Source organism: Cygnus olor, chromosome 6 (assembly GCF_009769625.2).
Source record: "Cygnus olor isolate bCygOlo1 chromosome 6, bCygOlo1.pri.v2, whole genome shotgun sequence".
Lineage (NCBI taxonomy): Eukaryota > Metazoa > Chordata > Aves > Anseriformes > Anatidae > Cygnus > Cygnus olor.
The window spans coordinates 25,430,243-25,447,487 of record NC_049174.1 but is presented as its reverse complement, the minus strand read 5'-3'; the positions used below and the strand labels follow the sequence as shown (position 1 = coordinate 25,447,487).

General features: G+C 46.9%; 1 protein-coding gene across 1 annotated transcript in view; it reads left to right on the top strand.

Annotated features, from left to right (window-relative positions):
- The first annotated feature begins 830 nt into the window (after positions 1-830).
- The window catches only part of PDIA5 (protein disulfide isomerase family A member 5), a 99,338-nt gene continuing 82,923 nt past the window's right edge, over positions 831-17,245 (top strand). The window contains exons 1-3 of the mRNA XM_040562170.1: positions 831-997; positions 11,773-11,899; positions 14,919-15,006. Of these exons, the coding sequence (XP_040418104.1) occupies positions 899-997; positions 11,773-11,899; positions 14,919-15,006 (314 nt within the window). The 5' untranslated portion in view covers positions 831-898. The remainder of the gene's footprint in view (positions 998-11,772; positions 11,900-14,918; positions 15,007-17,245) is intronic.

Genomic DNA, 17,245 nt, shown 5'->3' with positions numbered 1-17,245 from the left:
GACGCTGCGTGTGCCGAACGGGTGCATGGGCTGAGTTGTTGGCCTGGGTGCAGCCAGCCAGTGCCGTTATAACGGAGGTCACACAGACCGATCCAGGTCAGAGTCGCTGCGTTTATTACCGATCCAGGTCAGGCTCCCTGCATTTATTCCCCTGCAGTTTGGCACTGTTGGACCGCAGGGCTCTCCTATAGGTTTTAAGGGTGAGAGGACCACAGGACTCTCCTTCAGGATTTAAGGTGTGAGAGGAAGGCAGGACTCTCCCTTAGCATTTAAGACATGTGAGGACCACAGGGCTCTCCTTTAGGATTTAAGGCGTGAGAGGACTGCAGGGCTCTCCTTTTAGGATTTAAGACGTGAGGACAGGAGGGCTCTCCTTTTAGGATTTAAGACATGTGAGGACCGCAGGGCTCTCCTTTAGGATTTAAGACGTGAGGACAGGAGGGCTCTCCTTTTAGGATTTAAGACATGTGAGGACCGCAGGGCTCTCCTTTAGGATTTAAGACGTGTGAGGACTGGAGGGCTCTCCTGTAGGATTTAAGACATGTGAGGACCACAGGACTCTCCTTCAGGATTTAACACTCGCAAGCGGGCACAGCTGAGGAGGAGGAAACCAGGTCCTCATTCCTTAGCCTCTCTTCCACTTAACTCTTGTCCCCCTCTCTTTATTTTCCGTGCCCTCGTCCCCCTCTCCTCACAACCCGCCCCCTCTCCCCAGACTCTCCCGCCCCCCCCCCCAGCAGGAGCTCCAGAAGCCCCTCAGCGCCGAGCTGGCAGCGCCCGGGCGCCGCGCCTACAACCCCCAGCATGCCCCGGGGGCGGCGGGGCGGGGCGGCAGGAGCGCGCGCGCGCGCGGCCAGACGTGGCAGCAGCCGCATCCCGCAGCGGCGGGGGCTCGGCGATGGCTGCGGCGGGGCTGGGCGCGGGGGCTGCGCGCCGCGGGCGGCTCCCGCTGCTGGGGCTGGGGCTGGGGCTGCTGCTGCTGCTGCTGGGCATGGCGGTGAGTGACGGGGCGGCACGGGGCGGCACGGGGCTAGGACGCGGGGGTGTCCCCGTGCCCCGCGGCGGGAGGAGTTGGGCGAAGTTGGGAGCGGGACGGGGCCGCCGGGGTGCATCGCCCTGCTGCGCCTCGCCTCCTCCCCTTCCCCTCGTCGCCCTCCTTCCCTCCCCTTCTCCCCGTTTCCCTCCTCTCCCCGCAGCCCGAGGGCAGCAGCCGCCCAGCGTGCGGCTCCCGCAGCCCGGCTGCTGCGAGGGGGGCTCCGGGTGCGGGGCCGCGGGGGCTGCCGGCCGTGCCGAACTTGTCCTGGTCGCCCTCTGGTCGCCCCCCTTAGCCCGAGCGGTGCTGCCTCTCTGGCTTCGGGGCGTGAGCTACACCTCGTCCTTCTGCCTGGGCAAATAGAGTTAATAATTAATGAGTAATTATCGGAATTCTCTTAGCACGCAAGATCTGAAATGCACGACCTAGGAGCGCTCATCTCGCCGGCACAGCCCCAGCGTGGCATCGGTGATTGTCCCCTGCTTGCCGCGGGACGGAGAGCCCCCGGTACCCTTCCTCTGGGGCTCGGCAGGAGGCTGGAGAAATGCTGTGCGTGCTGCACGGCATCTGCCTCCTTCTGAGCCCACTCTGACAGCACAGACAGAGCCCTCTCTAATTTATTTATAGAGTTAAAGTGAAACTGAGGGCAGGGCGAACTCTTCCTGAAATGCTGGAGAGGTCTTGGAGTGCCTTTTCCCACCCCACCTGCCTGTGCCTCCTCTCCGATGCGCCCGGTACTCGGCTCAGCGGTCCTTGTGGCAGCGTGCTGCCTGCGCTGGGCATGTGCTGTGCACCAAGTGGACTGAATTTCCCTCCTTTTAGAGGCATAAACGTGGGGAGTTATGTGTAACGTTTCCTTCCGCGTCCGCTGAGACCGTAGGACTTTCATTTACTGTAATATTCATTTTATGTTAATGCAAGTGTTTTGCTGTGAGTTCTCCTTGTAGGTGAAGAGATCTCTTTCTTCCAGGTGAAATAAGGCTTCCCTCCTGTGAATATGTTGCTTCTAGCTATTCTAGTTACCCTTCTTTGGACCTTTTGTATTGCAGACCTGTTGCCTTTGAGACGAGCAGAGTAGGCTTGCAATTGTCAGTGAAATTATATGATGCCATTATAATTTATCCACATTATTCTCTCTTCCCCTTCTTAACTTGCCCGAGCATTTTATTTGCTCTGTGATGCTGCATGCTGAGCAGATGTCTTCATTGAGCTGTTGATTCAGCTAATTCTTTCCCCTTTGCTGTGTACAAGTAGTTTAAATTATTTCTTCCAATTTGCATTATCTTGCACTTGAAGGTGTGATTTTTCATCTTGAAATATGTAACTCTCTCTATGCCAGGATTAAAAAAAAACTAGCCTACAGCTGTGACATTGCAAAACCTGCTTTTAATTTTTTCTTGAGTCAATGTTTGCAAAGGCAGTGAGGCTGCTTAAATCAGGATGTTCTCGGTGTGCAAAGTTAAAGTGCAGGTAGTGCTGGCTGCTTGGTGGGACAGAGGTTAATGAGAACATTGTCTTTCTTTGTAGCCCTGCCCTTCTTGATGTTTACAGTTTAGGTTGACACAGCTAGTTCTTTATGTACCCAAATATGATTTATTTATTTTTTTCTTTCTTCTGGAAGTGTTGAGTGCCAGCAGCGCACCTGGGATAGCGGCTAGAGCTCTGCATGCTTGGTGCTCCTAAAATACAGGGGTCATTTTTAAAACAGGACCCAAAATTTGAGGCAGCTTCCGAGAATTGAAGTCCTTATCTCTGTGAGACTTCCTGCGTTTGTCGAAGTAAAGTTGCAAAGCTGGATGAACAAAATGCTGCAAGGTTTTCCAAGGGAAGATGCTCAGTTGTCTTCTGCATCGCTGCAAATCTGTGGCGCGTGAGGAAGGACTTGTGGCCATCTCCGCCTGCCGTGAAGGTTTTTTTTCTTAAATGACTTGGAGGGTCATAGGGAAATTGTGGTCTCACTTCAGAGATAGTTCCCTATTTCGGTCTGTCGAGTGGTTGACTAAATCCCGTGCTTGAAGGGCTGAACGTGCTGTTGGAGGCGCTGGGAAGGAGTTTGCTTCAATGAGGGGGATTTGTATTCCTCCAAAGTGTCAGGTGCTGTGTCCTCTCCCTACCGGAGGCCAGCCGCTGCTTCCAGCAGGACTGCACATCTGGGATACGTTTGCTGTGCAAGCACCGCCTGAATGTTATCTCAGGCCGACGTGGCAAAGATCAGTTAGTGCTCTGCGTGGTGGTGTGAGAGCAGAGAAACTGAGTCAGGAGAACTTGGCCAAGTTACAGCCTTCAGGAAGCACGAGGCTGCTCGCCCTGGTGCCATTCAAGCGCGGTGCTTTCAAAGAAAGCTTTTAAGGCAACGTGCCAGGCTTCCTGAGCCTGAAATCTGAACAGGTCCCAGGTAATGTCGCTGCTGTGCCCCGGAGAGCAGGGGAATGGACCTGAGGGGCTGGACGTGGCTCGCCCTGTGTGTTGCAGGTAGCCCTGCTGTGTCTGCGGTGGCCTCACTGGTGGGTTTGCAGGCAGGCTGCAGGGTGCTTCTCTGCTTCTCTTTTAGATGTCGTGGCCCTTGGGCTTGAGTTGAGGAGTGCCTCTTCGTTCACTGTTACTGTTTGTACTGCAGGTGGTGCTTTGGGAAGTGCCTCGCTGCACTTGGAGCAATGGCATTGCAGAGAGTAAATCCCTTACTGTCCTCTATTCCAGCTTTGTCTGCTTCTTCTTTAAATATAGATTTTATAAAACTTGTGGCATGGGCTGTGCTCCATCTCCTCAGATGCCCTACCCAAAGCAAACCTTGGCTTTCAGGGCTGGTTTTGTTACACAGCTCCGTACCTTTTGGATTGGCATTTTGAATCCATGGGCATCGGTGCCGAAACTCCCATTCCCTTTAGAAGGACTGGGGCATTGCTGCAAGCACGGCATGGACACCAGCAGTGACGTTTCTGCTGAGAGCTGTTGGCACTCGGCCACGAACGCTGTGTTTGTTCTGTTGTTGACCGTTTCTTTTGCTTTTCAGCGACGTGGTTCCTTGAGTTCCCCCGTTTCAGTAAAATGGGGGTACTGAGACTAACCTTTCTTCAAAGCTGCTTTTGGAGGTCTGTGAATGGAAAAACTCAATGCAGGTTGGAACCAAAAGGAGAACCTAACGTTGCCTTAAATTCCTTGGTGGAGATGGGGTTGCTCTGGAAGTAAGTTACGGTTTACTTTGATCCTGCCACCATTTTGAGCTTGTGAATCACAGGAAATGGTGATAGCAAAGCAGGCCTTAAATTTTGGCGCTTTGCTAGGTGGGAGTAGCAGGTAGCATTCATGGAGAGCGCTGAGCCTTGTGTGCTTGCAGAACGAAAATAAGAGGTAATCTCTTTTTGCGTCTGCCATGGGTCCTGCCTGCTTGGGTGCATAGTCCTGTAGCATATTTGCTGAGTGGTTGCAGATAGCCTCCTTCTCTCCACCTCTTCATTTTTTGGGGGATGGAATACCATGTGCGTGCGGTTGTGCACAGCTCTAGGATCGTCGGCTTGCTCAGACGCTGCCTTTGTTTTGTCTCTTGCAGATCTCTTCTTTTGCTCCAGCTGTTTAAATTAAGCTTATTCGCCTCTCACCTGGCAGAAAAATTTGAGGATTAATTAGTTAATATTTGTGCAATGCTTTGAAGATAATGAATGCCTTATGAAGTGCTAAGGATTTCCACGTGCCATTTTTTGCCCTCTCTTCGTTAAGTCCCATAAATAGTGGCTTTGTCTTCCTTTTATAGCATCTTCTACCTGCTTCTTGTGCTAGGTGATAGTTCTTTAAACTTCTTCAAAATCCAATTTTTAGTGGGGGATTATAGCATATGCTTTCCTCGTGCCCTTAGTTTCTGAAGTTATCTAAATGTGCTTGTTCAGAAGTGACACCTGAAATACTTTTTTATCAACAGCTTGTTTAATATATATTGCAGCATTGCCTGGCTTGAAGGGAGAGAGTGAGCTTTGTGTTCATAATAAGGAGAAAGTTCTTTGTCAGCATTAGTAATTGACCCTATTACAGTCAGTTGTTAATTAGCAAACAGTTGCACGGTTTTTCCTTCACTAAGCATTTGGAAACCAGAGATAAACCATACAATTAATTGGCTACGTGGAGCTTTGCAACAACATTTAATACAGACTATTATGCCTGTAGCTTATGTTCCTTAAAACCCAGTGTTTAAGAACAATATGAACAGTAGAGACTAGTCAAATCTTGACGTCGCCATGGTATTTTTGCTATCTTCTATATTTGGAAAGTGAACATAGCAAGTACCACGTTAAGTTGAATGCCTTATTTGTTGCATTCTTCAGTCTAAGTTTAAAGAATATGAGGACACTGTGTCAGGATTTTAATTTGCCTTCCTTCGTGAGCAGAAGATAAGACACTTGTCTCTTTCAGACATGACCCACCACAGTAAAACGTCAGCAGCTCTTGTTTTTTTTATTCCTTGTATGGCTTGAGGTGAGAATTAATTGATCTGGATTATATACAGAGTAAGAATGTGTTCTTCCGTGGAGCTCAAGGGGAAACGAACAGAAAAGGAACAGAAGTGTCCAGTGGGACTGTCTGCAGAAGTGAATCCGTCAGGCAAGAACGTGGTTCCTGAGTGCTGTCAGTCACCTCATGCAGAAGTTCTCGGTCTTCTGGCAGCTTGCGTTGGCTGGAGCGTTCCTCTGAGCGGCTTTTCGGACCCATCGCAGGTGATGTCTGGTGGCCTCTGTGCTGGCGGCCGTCAACACGCCGCAGTATGGGAACCCTGGTGGTTGTCCTTAGGAAAAGATTGTGGTGTGGTCCCAGTGGGATTGTAGGGGCTTCAGGTGTGACCGCTGAAATCGGAGGGCAAAGCGTGTCCCTTTCTCTTGCCCTTCCTTCAAATAATCAATTCGTAGCAGGCTTCCTCGAGGTACCTTTGGGTAAAAGAGAGAACCCCGTCTCCCCTCATCTGGTTTGATTAAAATGTTTTTACAGCTATTATAGATATTAATCATGAATGAAATCAGGGGACTGTCCTGCTTATCACTATCCATCCTGGAAGACATTTGTTACAAATGGCTCAGTGATCACAGCAGCACAGCCCTGAATGTAAATAGCAGAGGAGGGAGGGCTTGAGTGAAAAGCAAGCAATTATTGCACAAGGTCAAGAGCGGTTTGTATGATGAAAAAGGAAGATAAAACATCTGCAGTCAAACGGTGATTCTTGTAAACATGAGAGCTTTGGATTTGAACATCGTGTATTTTAAGCTAGAACAAACTGGGGGGAAGGGAGCAACACATCTGTTCTTCTATTGCTCTCACCTGGAGATAACTTGGAGCTGTTATGTTCAGTACGAGCCCTCTACCTGCACCCTAGGACCTGCTGTGTCGCTGCCTTGTCTGTGGGTTTACAGAGTGACACCACTGCAGGACAGGGATGTGCCTTCGAACCCACCCTCAGGTGAAGTGTCTGTCCTCCTACAGGCTTTGTTCTGGGAACTGAGATGGGAAGGACAGGTGAGGTCTGGTCTTGTTCTTGGGGTTTCTTATCTTTTTTTTCCCCCACCACATTTTAATGTAGCAGGCAAGACATCTTTTTCGAGTGTGAAACGTTCCTTCCCCCTCCAGAGAAATGAACTATGAAATTAAATTTTGTGATCTCCGTTACTGCTTGGAATTCTGCGGCAGGTCTGGTCTTCAGCTAAATTCCCATAAACTGCCTTGTCAGACACAATCTGTTTCATATGCACAGGGTCACTCATTGACCATATTTATGGTGGGTTGAATGCTGTTGTCCCAAAATGAGAATGACATTAGTGGGCGACTAAGCTAAGGCAGAAATCAAAGTCAATATGTTGCTGGAAAATGGGCTTTTGAAATTGTGCTTGAGTGTAAGACCCTGCTCCTGCCAAGCAGCAGTTGCGCTGGAATCGGTGTTCACATCAGTCCTAGCTCTTCTTGATAAGCAGTCTGCAAATTGTCTACCTAATTATACATGCAAGTGTTAGTGTAGTTGAATGTTGACATATGGATTCAGGCACTGAAGCACTGTTTCAGCCACGTATCTATTTGTAATTTTTATGCATAATTTGTGTCCAGGGAAGTACATATTTCATGCATTTGAGCTGGAAATAAGAGAATAGGAAATAGTTTTTCTGTCCAGTATACAGTGCTACTCCTCTGATAGTTACTTCGTACTTAACTATGATTTGTATTTTCTTGTTTTTAAAACTGTGTTTTCATTGCTGTTGATAAAAACTTCTCCTCCAGGTGTGCTGCTTGTCCTTAGCAAGAGACCATGCCATTGTGAAGCTTTTGTGGGGAGCAAGGCATAAATTGAGCTTGGTTCTGTGGGAACAGCAGTTAAGCATTTATCCAATTTAATTCGAATAATAAATGTAAAATATGAAAATATGTTCTTATGGCTGCTTAAAAGATATTCCCATTTTTCATTCTCAAATAAGATTCGGCGAAGAGTAAGAACTTGAGAAATAAACCCGACTTTCTCAGATCCTTGGTGATTTTGAGAAAACATGGCCTGAGGGATGAGCACATTCTCCCATAGTGTCAGTCCTGGAAGTATAATTAGCAAATAGTTATTTGCCTGAAACTCTCTTTGCCTCTGGGTTTCTGAAGGCTCAGATGGGCCTCGGGCAGCAGCTCGGAGCGGGGCTGTGGAGCGCGGCGCTGCTCTTCAACGCTTGTGGATGCTCAGCAGCTCTGCAAGGAGCTGCTGGAGAGTGGGCGAAGAGAAGGGAAATCACACCTCTTTGACTGCTCAGGCTTCTTCCACCTAGCTGGTAAGATTAAATATTTAAATACAGGCTTTGATTTGAAGAGCAGAGGCGGAGCTAGAGCACGTGTGGCTTTGTGCCTTGTATTCAAATAGCGGTACCTCAGTGGTTCTGAACTGGCTGTCTCGAGGGGTTTGGTTCCCCTGCGTCTTACTGAGAATCCGTGATGCAGCTTGGATTAGGCACTGCGACCACGTGCGTGCTGTGTGACCTATGCAGTACAAAATACCGTGAAAATGTGTTCTGATTCAAATCTTGAGCTGGGGAAAATATGCAGACAAGAAGTGGTACCAGATCTGGATTTTGCAGCCTGCCTCGTGTATGCCTTTTTCTGAAAGCCTTAAAGAAATTTCCTGCATCCAAGGATATCGGGTGACTGTTGCAGTGGGGATGGCGCTCAGAGCCAGCCGTGGATGAGGACCCGTTCTGCTAGGCACCGTGTGAACACAATGTGAAATAAAACAAACCTTCCTCTGTATTTACCTCAATTTCTTCTCAACGTAACCCTCCCTGGGGAGGGATGGTGCAGATGCTGCATGTGTTGGTCCTAATATGTCTTCGGCTTTAACGGGGACCGGGATAGGCAGCTGCTTGAGGAGGCTCTTACTTGAAGCATTTAGAGTCTTCCTTAGCTTCTCAGTGGTGGTTGTGACTAGATTTTAAATCTTTAGGATGCTCAAGTGACAAGAAAGTTTTGCTGGCTTCTTATTTATAGAGTTCCATATGTGTGAGTGTAGCACTTCCTGCTGCATGCGAGAGGAGCCTTCCTGCCCAGGAGGGACCGTCACCTTTCTTGACCTCTTCTTTCTTTAATAGGAGCTTATTCTCCTTTTGTGCCCTGGATCGAAACAAAAAGCAGCGTGCTCGCTTCGGCTGGCTGATGAGCTCTCCTGCAGACTCTGGCAGAACGTCTGGAGTAAATCTACCTGAGTCATGTCTGACAATTACAGTCGTACGGCGCAGAACATGCAAATCAGCCTCGTCTTCGCTGCCGCTTTGCCTGTGGGCTGTGCACAAGTGTGATGCTGACTTTCAGCGAGGAGTGCAGAACTGCTTCCATGAGGTGGTTTCCCCACCCTCTTCATTTCAGGCTGCTGCAGCCCAGCTGAGGTTGTAGCTGCTGATACGAGCGTCACAGCCTCGGCTTCGTGGCAGGGCACATCAGCCCCGTGGCTGGGACTGGCACCCGCTGAAAATATCTGCTTGTCACTGTGAGCTGCCAGCACAGGTTCTTTGGGAGGTTTGATGGGAAACTGGCCTCTTATTTATTCCTGGAGAGGGCTTTTCTTAATTTCAGCAGGAGAAAGCCGGAGAGCATAGAACTACTTAATTCTTATCAGTTTGCAAACACCGCGCGATGCAAATGCTTGTTGGAAGGCAGTGAACTTTTCAGCACAGCTGATAACCTCCCATATTGCTGCCGCTGCCTTAGATGTGCAGTCAGGGCATTTCTGCCCAACTGGATGCCTTCAGCTCTGGTTTTTATACCCAGGAAAGGCTGCAACATTAATCTTAATTAAAAGGGAGATAATGGTTTATTCTGCAGGGCTGATGCACAGTGGGTTTTGCTCTAAACTAGAGCATCAGAGAAGGGTGCTGTAGTTAAACTGCAGCAAAATGAATAACGTGCATTGATACCTAGGGAGAGATTGGGCAAAGTAACGGAGGATATTTGCAATGCAATGTGCTTCTCCCTCAAAGTGCCTGCAGTTCCACCAGCGCAGCGAGTTCTCTGTTAGTGGCAACACAGACAAAGCAGTAGTTAAAGCTGTCACTGTTTCCAGAATCCAATTTTTCAAAAGGTTTATAGCTCTGCCATTATAAGAAAAAAAAAAATCTCTGAAATTGGCTAAACAGCCTTTCCATCTGGAAAAGACATGAAATACTTGTGCTTCGAAGCTATCAGTAAAGCTGTACGGATGCTTTACACAAAGTTCATAATACCATTTGGTGTCAGGTTGAAAGTGGCCTTTGTAGCTTTTTTGTACTCCAATTCTTTCTTCTCAGCAGTGAGCTCATAACTACTTATCCTTATTTAACTGTGATTTGCTAAACCGAGGGAACAGCCTGCGGTTTCACTTTTTCCATCTGTGTTCAACCTTGGTTTCAGTGAAGGTTAGGCTTAGCCTTCTGTAACTCAAGATAGAAATAAAACTTTAGGATACTTGGATTACTGCAAAAAGTTGGGGTGAAGAGAAGGTATTTAAAAACATTTAGGATTAAAGAGATCTGCTTAGAAGTCCATGTTAGATTAATCCCTCCTGCAAAGCCCCTGCCTACAATCATTTTGAAGCGTGAGTGTGAACGGCTGCCTCACCTCGCTTAGCACAACTATATTTGTCTACTCTGATTGACAGCACCATGCATTTATCTCACAAAATACACAAATGATTCACATTCATCAGCCTGAAGTAGGAAGGTTGAGCTCTGGACATCTGGATTTAGAAGAATGAGCATCTGTCAGTTGAAATAAAGCATCGAGGACGTTTGCGCTGAAGGTAGCGGTGTGCTGGCTTTTTCCCTTCTCGCAGGGAGCCCGTCGGATCTGTGGGACTCTTGCCTGTGCAGTGGGGAGACTTGTTCACCCTAAGCCTCTTCAGCCTCTCGCGCTTTTGTATTTTACATTGTAGGTTCATCTTCCGGTGACTTCCAATTCCCAAGCCCGCCCCGAGGGTGACAGGGTGACAGCCCTTCTAGCTCGCTGGTCCCTTGCGCCTCCTCACCCTTTCCGCATGTGAAAAAAACTTCTGGCGCTGGCAAAGCGTGGCTCGTAGGTACAGATCTTGTTTCTGTGCCTCAGTGACGTGGTGTTTGCAAATAACTGAATTTGTAATGAAATGTTAAGCCTGGGGCTGCGTCTTCTGGCTTGGGTTGGCTTAGTGCCTTGTTTTTGCACGCGGCAGTCTGTGATACACGGGATGCAAGGGGAACGGGCTCGCTCTTCTCCCCATCTACCCTGGACGCAAATTTTACAGCCCGGTTGGAATGAGACATGATCAAAATTAGTCCCATAATTAAGGAAACGTTGAACCTCTTGTGTGTGTTAGGCAAATGAACTAAAGCTTTTTGCCAAGCAATTAAGTGTTAAGGTTTTACTGTAAGGTGAATGTAAACTAGATAATTTCTCCAGCTAAGCTTCCCATAATCATTCCATTAGTATGAATTCATTACTGTGCAGAAGGGAGGCAGCGTAGCCTGATGGATAAGATTATTATTATTATTGAAGATTATTGCAGTACAAATGAGCAACGGAGGCCCCAGCTGAGGTTACGGTCGTATTTTGCTAGTTTTACTTTATGGCAGGGTAAAAGACAAATTCTGCTCTGGAGCAGTCGCGATTTAAATAGACCAAAGGATGCAGCAAAAGAAATGATTTCTTTGCATAGATGCAGAACTGAGACGAGAGAGGGTTTTTAGTGGTGGCTGTTAGCGCTGTATGCGGACACAATTACTGACAAAGGAAACAAAAACAGAATTTGTCTGCTCTGTGTCAGCTTAGGTTCGTTATTTGTTTTCATGGTGCTCTCTGCATTCTGTGGAGTATGAAAGTACTTGGCTGGGTTTTCAAAGTATTCGGAGATCTAGGAACAAGAGGGCTTTCGAAGTGGTATTTTGCTGCTTCTCTTGTTACAGTATATTAAATTTACATAGGAATTTTCATTTGATTATCTGACTAAGGAACAAACTTGTAAAGGGGATGACTTCTTAACCGAAAACACATTTATTGACGTTGTGTTTACCTCATCTTTCCACATCAGAATGCTTGCCAGGGGTGGTGTTGGTCCAGTTTCAGTAAATCACGTGTATGGCTTTTTTTTTTGTTTTTGCTGATCAAATCAATATAGTAGTTTATTTGAGGCAGCACATCTCAAGATTGTGATACAGGTCAAGGCAATTTCAAAAGCAGTTTGTGCTTTGTTTTTCAGTGTGGAAGCTGTTACTAATGTTTCTCGCGTTGTTTTTCTGTAGGCATTCCTGCCGCCATTTGGGTATTCATTGAAGGTGTCTCCACTCATCGAAAAAATAAGTGACCACAAGGATTTTAAGAAGCTTCTCAGGACACGAAATAACGTACTAGCTCTGTATTCCAAATCTGGTAAGTTCTCTCGTTTTTCTGAACGTCACAGCTCTTTCAGCCCACCAAGTGTTTGCAACCATCTGTGTGCACATGAGGACCTGTGTCCTTTGCTCTAGTGCAGAGACTCCTGATGCTTCAAGATAGAAGAGGCTTCTTAATTTGGTCTCCTAATTGCCCTGTCATATTGGCAAAAATGTACCTTCTGGTTTTGTCTCCAAAATGGCTGCTTGTAAAAGCCATCAGTCAGAGCTTTCTGGTGTGTTTATCGCAGCAGTTTGCAAGCTTTGATTTCCTCGTGACACTGAAAGGCTTAATGATAGTTACAGTACTGAAATCAATCCGTCCTTGCTTTTGACAGCTTTGGATGTCCCACAGTTGTCTTTCAACTCTAATGAACAAAATATAAAAATAAAAAATGAGCTGCTTGTGTAAGAGGGAGAAAAATGGCTCATTTTAACGTCATGCCACCTGTCCCCTTAAATTTCTTTGCTGTCTTCGCTCTAACTCAGGCTCTCATAGTTGTTCACTCTTGCTTGTATGTCTCTGTTTGCTCTTCCTTTTGCTGTGATCTGCTCCTTCTGTACCTTTTCTCATTTGTCACCTTGTTTGTTTTGGTGCTTTCTTTTTTTGTGGCACCATGTAAAATGGAGAAGCAACCTTAAGCTCCATATGCAACTGCAGAATGCTGTTGTGGACATGGAAATCATTGGCTGGCAGGGAAATAAAAAAGGCATTACTAAATTCATTTTCTTTAATACTGTTCAGATGCATTGTTATTTTGGTGGTGTTGCTTCCTTTACTTTCCTGCAGGACAAGTGGTGCAAGATAATATTTTGCTTGGTGGGTTGGGTACTCTCTTCCTTACCTGTTGCAGAGGTTTTATCTCAGAGGCAATGACGTTGGTAGAATTGCTCTGAATTTATCAAATCAGAGCGGTATGGGGTGACCCAAGCCTACCCCCCAATATGAGAGAACTTCGCAGACAAAAATGTGCAGAATTAACTTTATTTTGTAAAGATAGGCTTATTCTAAGATGGTTAAAATGACATATATGAAAATTTCTGTTACAAAAATATTTGCGCTTTGTTATAATGGGAAACTGAGTGCTTGAACAAGCAAATGGTTTTGCAGTAACAGGTTTAAAGTGAATCAGAAAAGAGTTCCTAGTGCTTTTTGATTTTGAATGGAACACTTTAGATTAAAAAAAAAGACATCTGTATTACTCAGCTTTTTAAAGGGAAACTTTTCTTTTTACGCTTAATACTTTAAGTAGTGGTTGCTTTCATTTTTAGTAGCACAACCAGAACACTTTGGCTCTGATACTCATCATATAAATGTTGTCCTATGGGCATCGTTCTAAAAGTATGTTGTGGAGACTTTTTTTTCTGTTTTTATTATTTAATTGGTTGGTTTTAGCAATCTAAAGCACTGCCTGCAGAGCTGGCTGTGGGATTAATGTTTCTTCCTCACACAGCGATCCTTGCACGATTAGCAAGTTCTTGCATAACTGTCACCCAGTAAAGAAAAAAGGCAAGGGGAGAAAAAAAAATATGAGAATAGAGGTGCAGTTCTAATCCCAGTTATACATCCCCTAGCTGTGATGAGAAATTGGCCAACAACCGATTATATTGCTGAAACAAAGGCTTTGCTTCTCAGCTGAGTATAACTCGATGAGTATCCCTGTCCCATGCAGAAAATTCAATGGTTTCAGATGTCCTCGTTTACAGGGGGTGTTTAGTTTATCCTACCAGCTGGATGTCCTGCCAGGGCTGCACAGCTAGTGAGTCTTGTGGGACAGGTCTGTTTAATTTGTGTTCTTTCTTTAATGGAGTTCTTCAATCTGTTCTGCTGTAAGTACCCAGGTAGTATTGCCACGCCTGTCTACATCCCTGTGCTGGAGAGAAGTGCCGGTTGAGTGTTACCAGCACTGGGGGTAGGAGAGTTTCCTGAGAGCTAACGTGAGTGGGCTGGAGGCTCTGATGGCATCGGGCCCAAGCAAAGGCTGTTGAATACAAAAAAGCCCTTTCTGGCTCAGGAGATTGTTGAGATAAAAATTGTGGAGGCTTAGAAATTATTTGAGGGGAACTATTACTACTTGCTGGCTCTCCTCATCTGCTCAAACCATGGGTCTTCATTTTCTCCACCGTTGGAGGCGTGTTATTGGTCTACGTAGACATTTGATCTGCCCCAGTATAGCCGTTCTTAAATTCAGTTAGGTGAACTGGCTGTGGAGCAGCAGCAGGTAAAGTAGTTCCAGGATTTTTTCTCTGTTTTATCGAGGCAGGAAACAGTCTCTTATTAGACTTTTGGGGGAATTGATGCTTGTTTGAATCTGTATCTTTCTTTCCTGAGCTCTTGTCCCATTTTTCCTCTCTGTTTATTTTTAATACCATTTATGGGAGTGTTTTGGAATGGAAATGGTTTGCAAAATCATCACGTCAGGACATTATAAAAATCTCAGTTGACTATTTATTATGCAGCCATTTTTTTGGAAGGGTCTTCTCTGGGTGCTTTCTGCTCATAGTTTTGAGCTCCTCACGACTGTTGGTTCGAGTTCTCCAAGGGTTATTGTGAGAATAGCAGCACGGTGTTAAATGTGTATTTCAGGGACGGAATTGAGGCAGGCAGGCACACTGAATGACTTGTCCTTACAGCTGATGAAAGTCCTTAATGAGGTGCTCTAATTAGTGGTAGAAACCAGTTAATGCCCAGCCACAGGAAAAAGACAGTGTGGGGATGGAAGCTGGTCTGTGGGAGAGGACACAGTACAGCTCCGCAAATGTAGGTCAGGGAGCGCATGGAGGTCTGAGCTCCAGTGTGCTGTTTGAGGGGGGGTTTGGAGGGAAGGAGCCACCCAAGTTCAGCTGTAGCCAGCATTCCTTCTAGTTTACAGAAGATTTTACTGATCCCCTTCTTACTGGTTTCTTCAAATTAGAGATGATGTTACTGCAGTGCTTCAGAACAAAGGAATGCACCGCTGTGGTTTTCTATGTGCAGTAATAATGCTGTTGGTGATTTATTTTTTTTTTTACTCCAGCTGCTGCTGCGGAAAGCTCGCTCAGGTTACTGTCCAGCGTGGCCCAGGAGGTGAAAGGACGAGGTACTATAAGCTGGATAGACTGTGGGTATGTGACATGCTGTTTTTCTTTTTTTTTCCCCCTGCCCTCCCCTTCTGGCTTTTGTTGCTGACTTAGCATTTTCGCTAGCTCTGAAGCTTTTTGCCTGTAACCGAACCCACATCGCTCTGTGCAGCTTGTTCATAACCGCAGGGAGCCCACATCTTACCGTCCTCTGCCTTCCTTCGGGCCGTTGGTGGGGCATCGGTTTTCCCCTATGGCTGTTGTCACTTCTTCTGTGACAGCATGCTTTCAGCCTGAGGCTGGGGACCCCTTCTGCAGCATCGCCTTTCATGGGGGGCACGTAGCGTGGAAACTCTGACTGCTCCAGCTTTCCCACACGCAGGGCGAGGAATAATCCCACGTTACGCCTCAGCTGGAGGGCAGTGCAGTTCTTCTCTGACGGCAAACGTTGCGTGTGCTGTAGGGCTGCTTGGTTTTGAAGTGTCCACCCATTTCTGTTTCTCACTAAAATGTGTTTTCTCTTAAAGAACTTCCTCTGTGCTTGTAGGGCCATGACAATATTTAATGTGAAGGCGGGGAAACTTGTTTTTGTAAGTGGTTGCGTATGTGGGATGGAATGAAATGAATAGGTGTGCGCTTTCTGGGGCGCAGATCTGAAAGCCTTCCACGCGGTTCTGCCCCATAACACATTGCCTGTGGTTTTAGTTAGTGTATCTCAGTGCCTCTCTGCCTCTGCAGCTTGAGGGCTTTGCCTGCAGGTGGCAAATTCTCTTTCCTGCTCTGCAGAGGAGCAGGTTGCTGGCTACCTGTGCGTTTGGGTGGATCTCCGGGGTGCGAACAAATTGCGCGCTGTGCACAGATCTGTCATCTCTGAAAATCGTGTTCTAGAAACCAATCTCTGTCCATCCAGCAGTGACCCGGAATAAATCATTGGTAACTCAGAGTGAATGCGCTTTTGTTGGCGGTTAACCTTTCATGGTCCCCCCTGCCACGGCTCAGCTCTCCCTCCCGCGGGCTCCTGTGCTCCTGCCGTCTGTGTGCGTCCTGCCGGGCTGGTCCAAGTGCGCAGACGTTTGCAGCTCTGCCCAACTGGCGGGGAGCGCTCCAAGTCATCAGCTGGCAGGAAGCGGGGCTGCTCCTCGGAGGTCGGTGAAGCCTGTCCCAGTTCCCACCTGCTGAAGAGCCAGCAAATAAATTGTGTTGACCCTGAAGAGGGGAAAGTTGCAGGGGGATGTGGTGCGTCTCTGAAAGCCAGTCTCCTTTTTTAATGAAAGCACTGATGAGCAGCTTTTGGTTGTTAGTAATGAAGGCTAGTGAATAGAGTAGTGGGCCGGATTCTTGGCCTTAGTCTCTAATCAGCTCTGTTTGTGACAGCAAAGTGGTCGCCTTACCTTTGTGTCCCTTATTTCCCCTTTGTTTTAGGCTGCCTCTGTGTTGTGGGACTCTGTGTTGCTGCTTGCTCTGTGTGTGTGCGTGCAAGTGGTGTGTGTGTGTGTGTGCAGCTCCTGGAACGAGGAGGCTGTTTGGCTCTTCAAGATGCTGCTGTAATGCAACTCAGCAATAGCTAATATCTTGCAATAAATCTCCAGGATTTATTTTAGTTCTGTGTTGGGAAAGGAAAGATTCAGCGTTTAGGATTTGCATTTGAAATCCATGCAGGTATTGGCACTTAATTCAATGGTTCAGTCTCTGCTCCTGAACTTGTAAATGGTTTTGATGGGGAGGGAAACGCGGTGTTTTTGCTGTAAAATAAAACTTGAGTTTTTTAAAAATGAAAATTTTTAAAATAAAACTTGAGATTTTTCTTCTATCTCTGCCGCCAGCAGAGAGTTGTCCTGACAGTCCTTGAGCTCGTCCCGTGGATGAGGGGAGCTGGAAGACCGGCAGGTAGCAGAGGAGGTCTTGATACACACACACACGGCTTGAGCCTGAACCAAGTTTTTTGGTTGGTTTGCTTGTTAGACCTCTAGAGCATTCTGAAATCAGTCTCTTAGCTTTTTAGTGACTTTTAAACTTTTTTTTTCCTTTAGATTTTTTTCCTTTGATTACGGCTTCTTTTAATACAGGTGGCTGCAAACCGCTGCCTGCATCGCCCTAACAATAACAAGAGGCTGCCACTCGTCACGAAGGGCCGGTCGGAGGGACTCGGAGCAGCTGAGTCCTGCCAGAGCTGCCCAAGCCATTCGCCCAGCACAAGCATGCTGCGAGGCTTAGCTGCAAGTCTTCGTGCCGAAGCAAACTGCATGCAGATGCCGGGATATTTACAGCCCAGGCTCAATTTGCT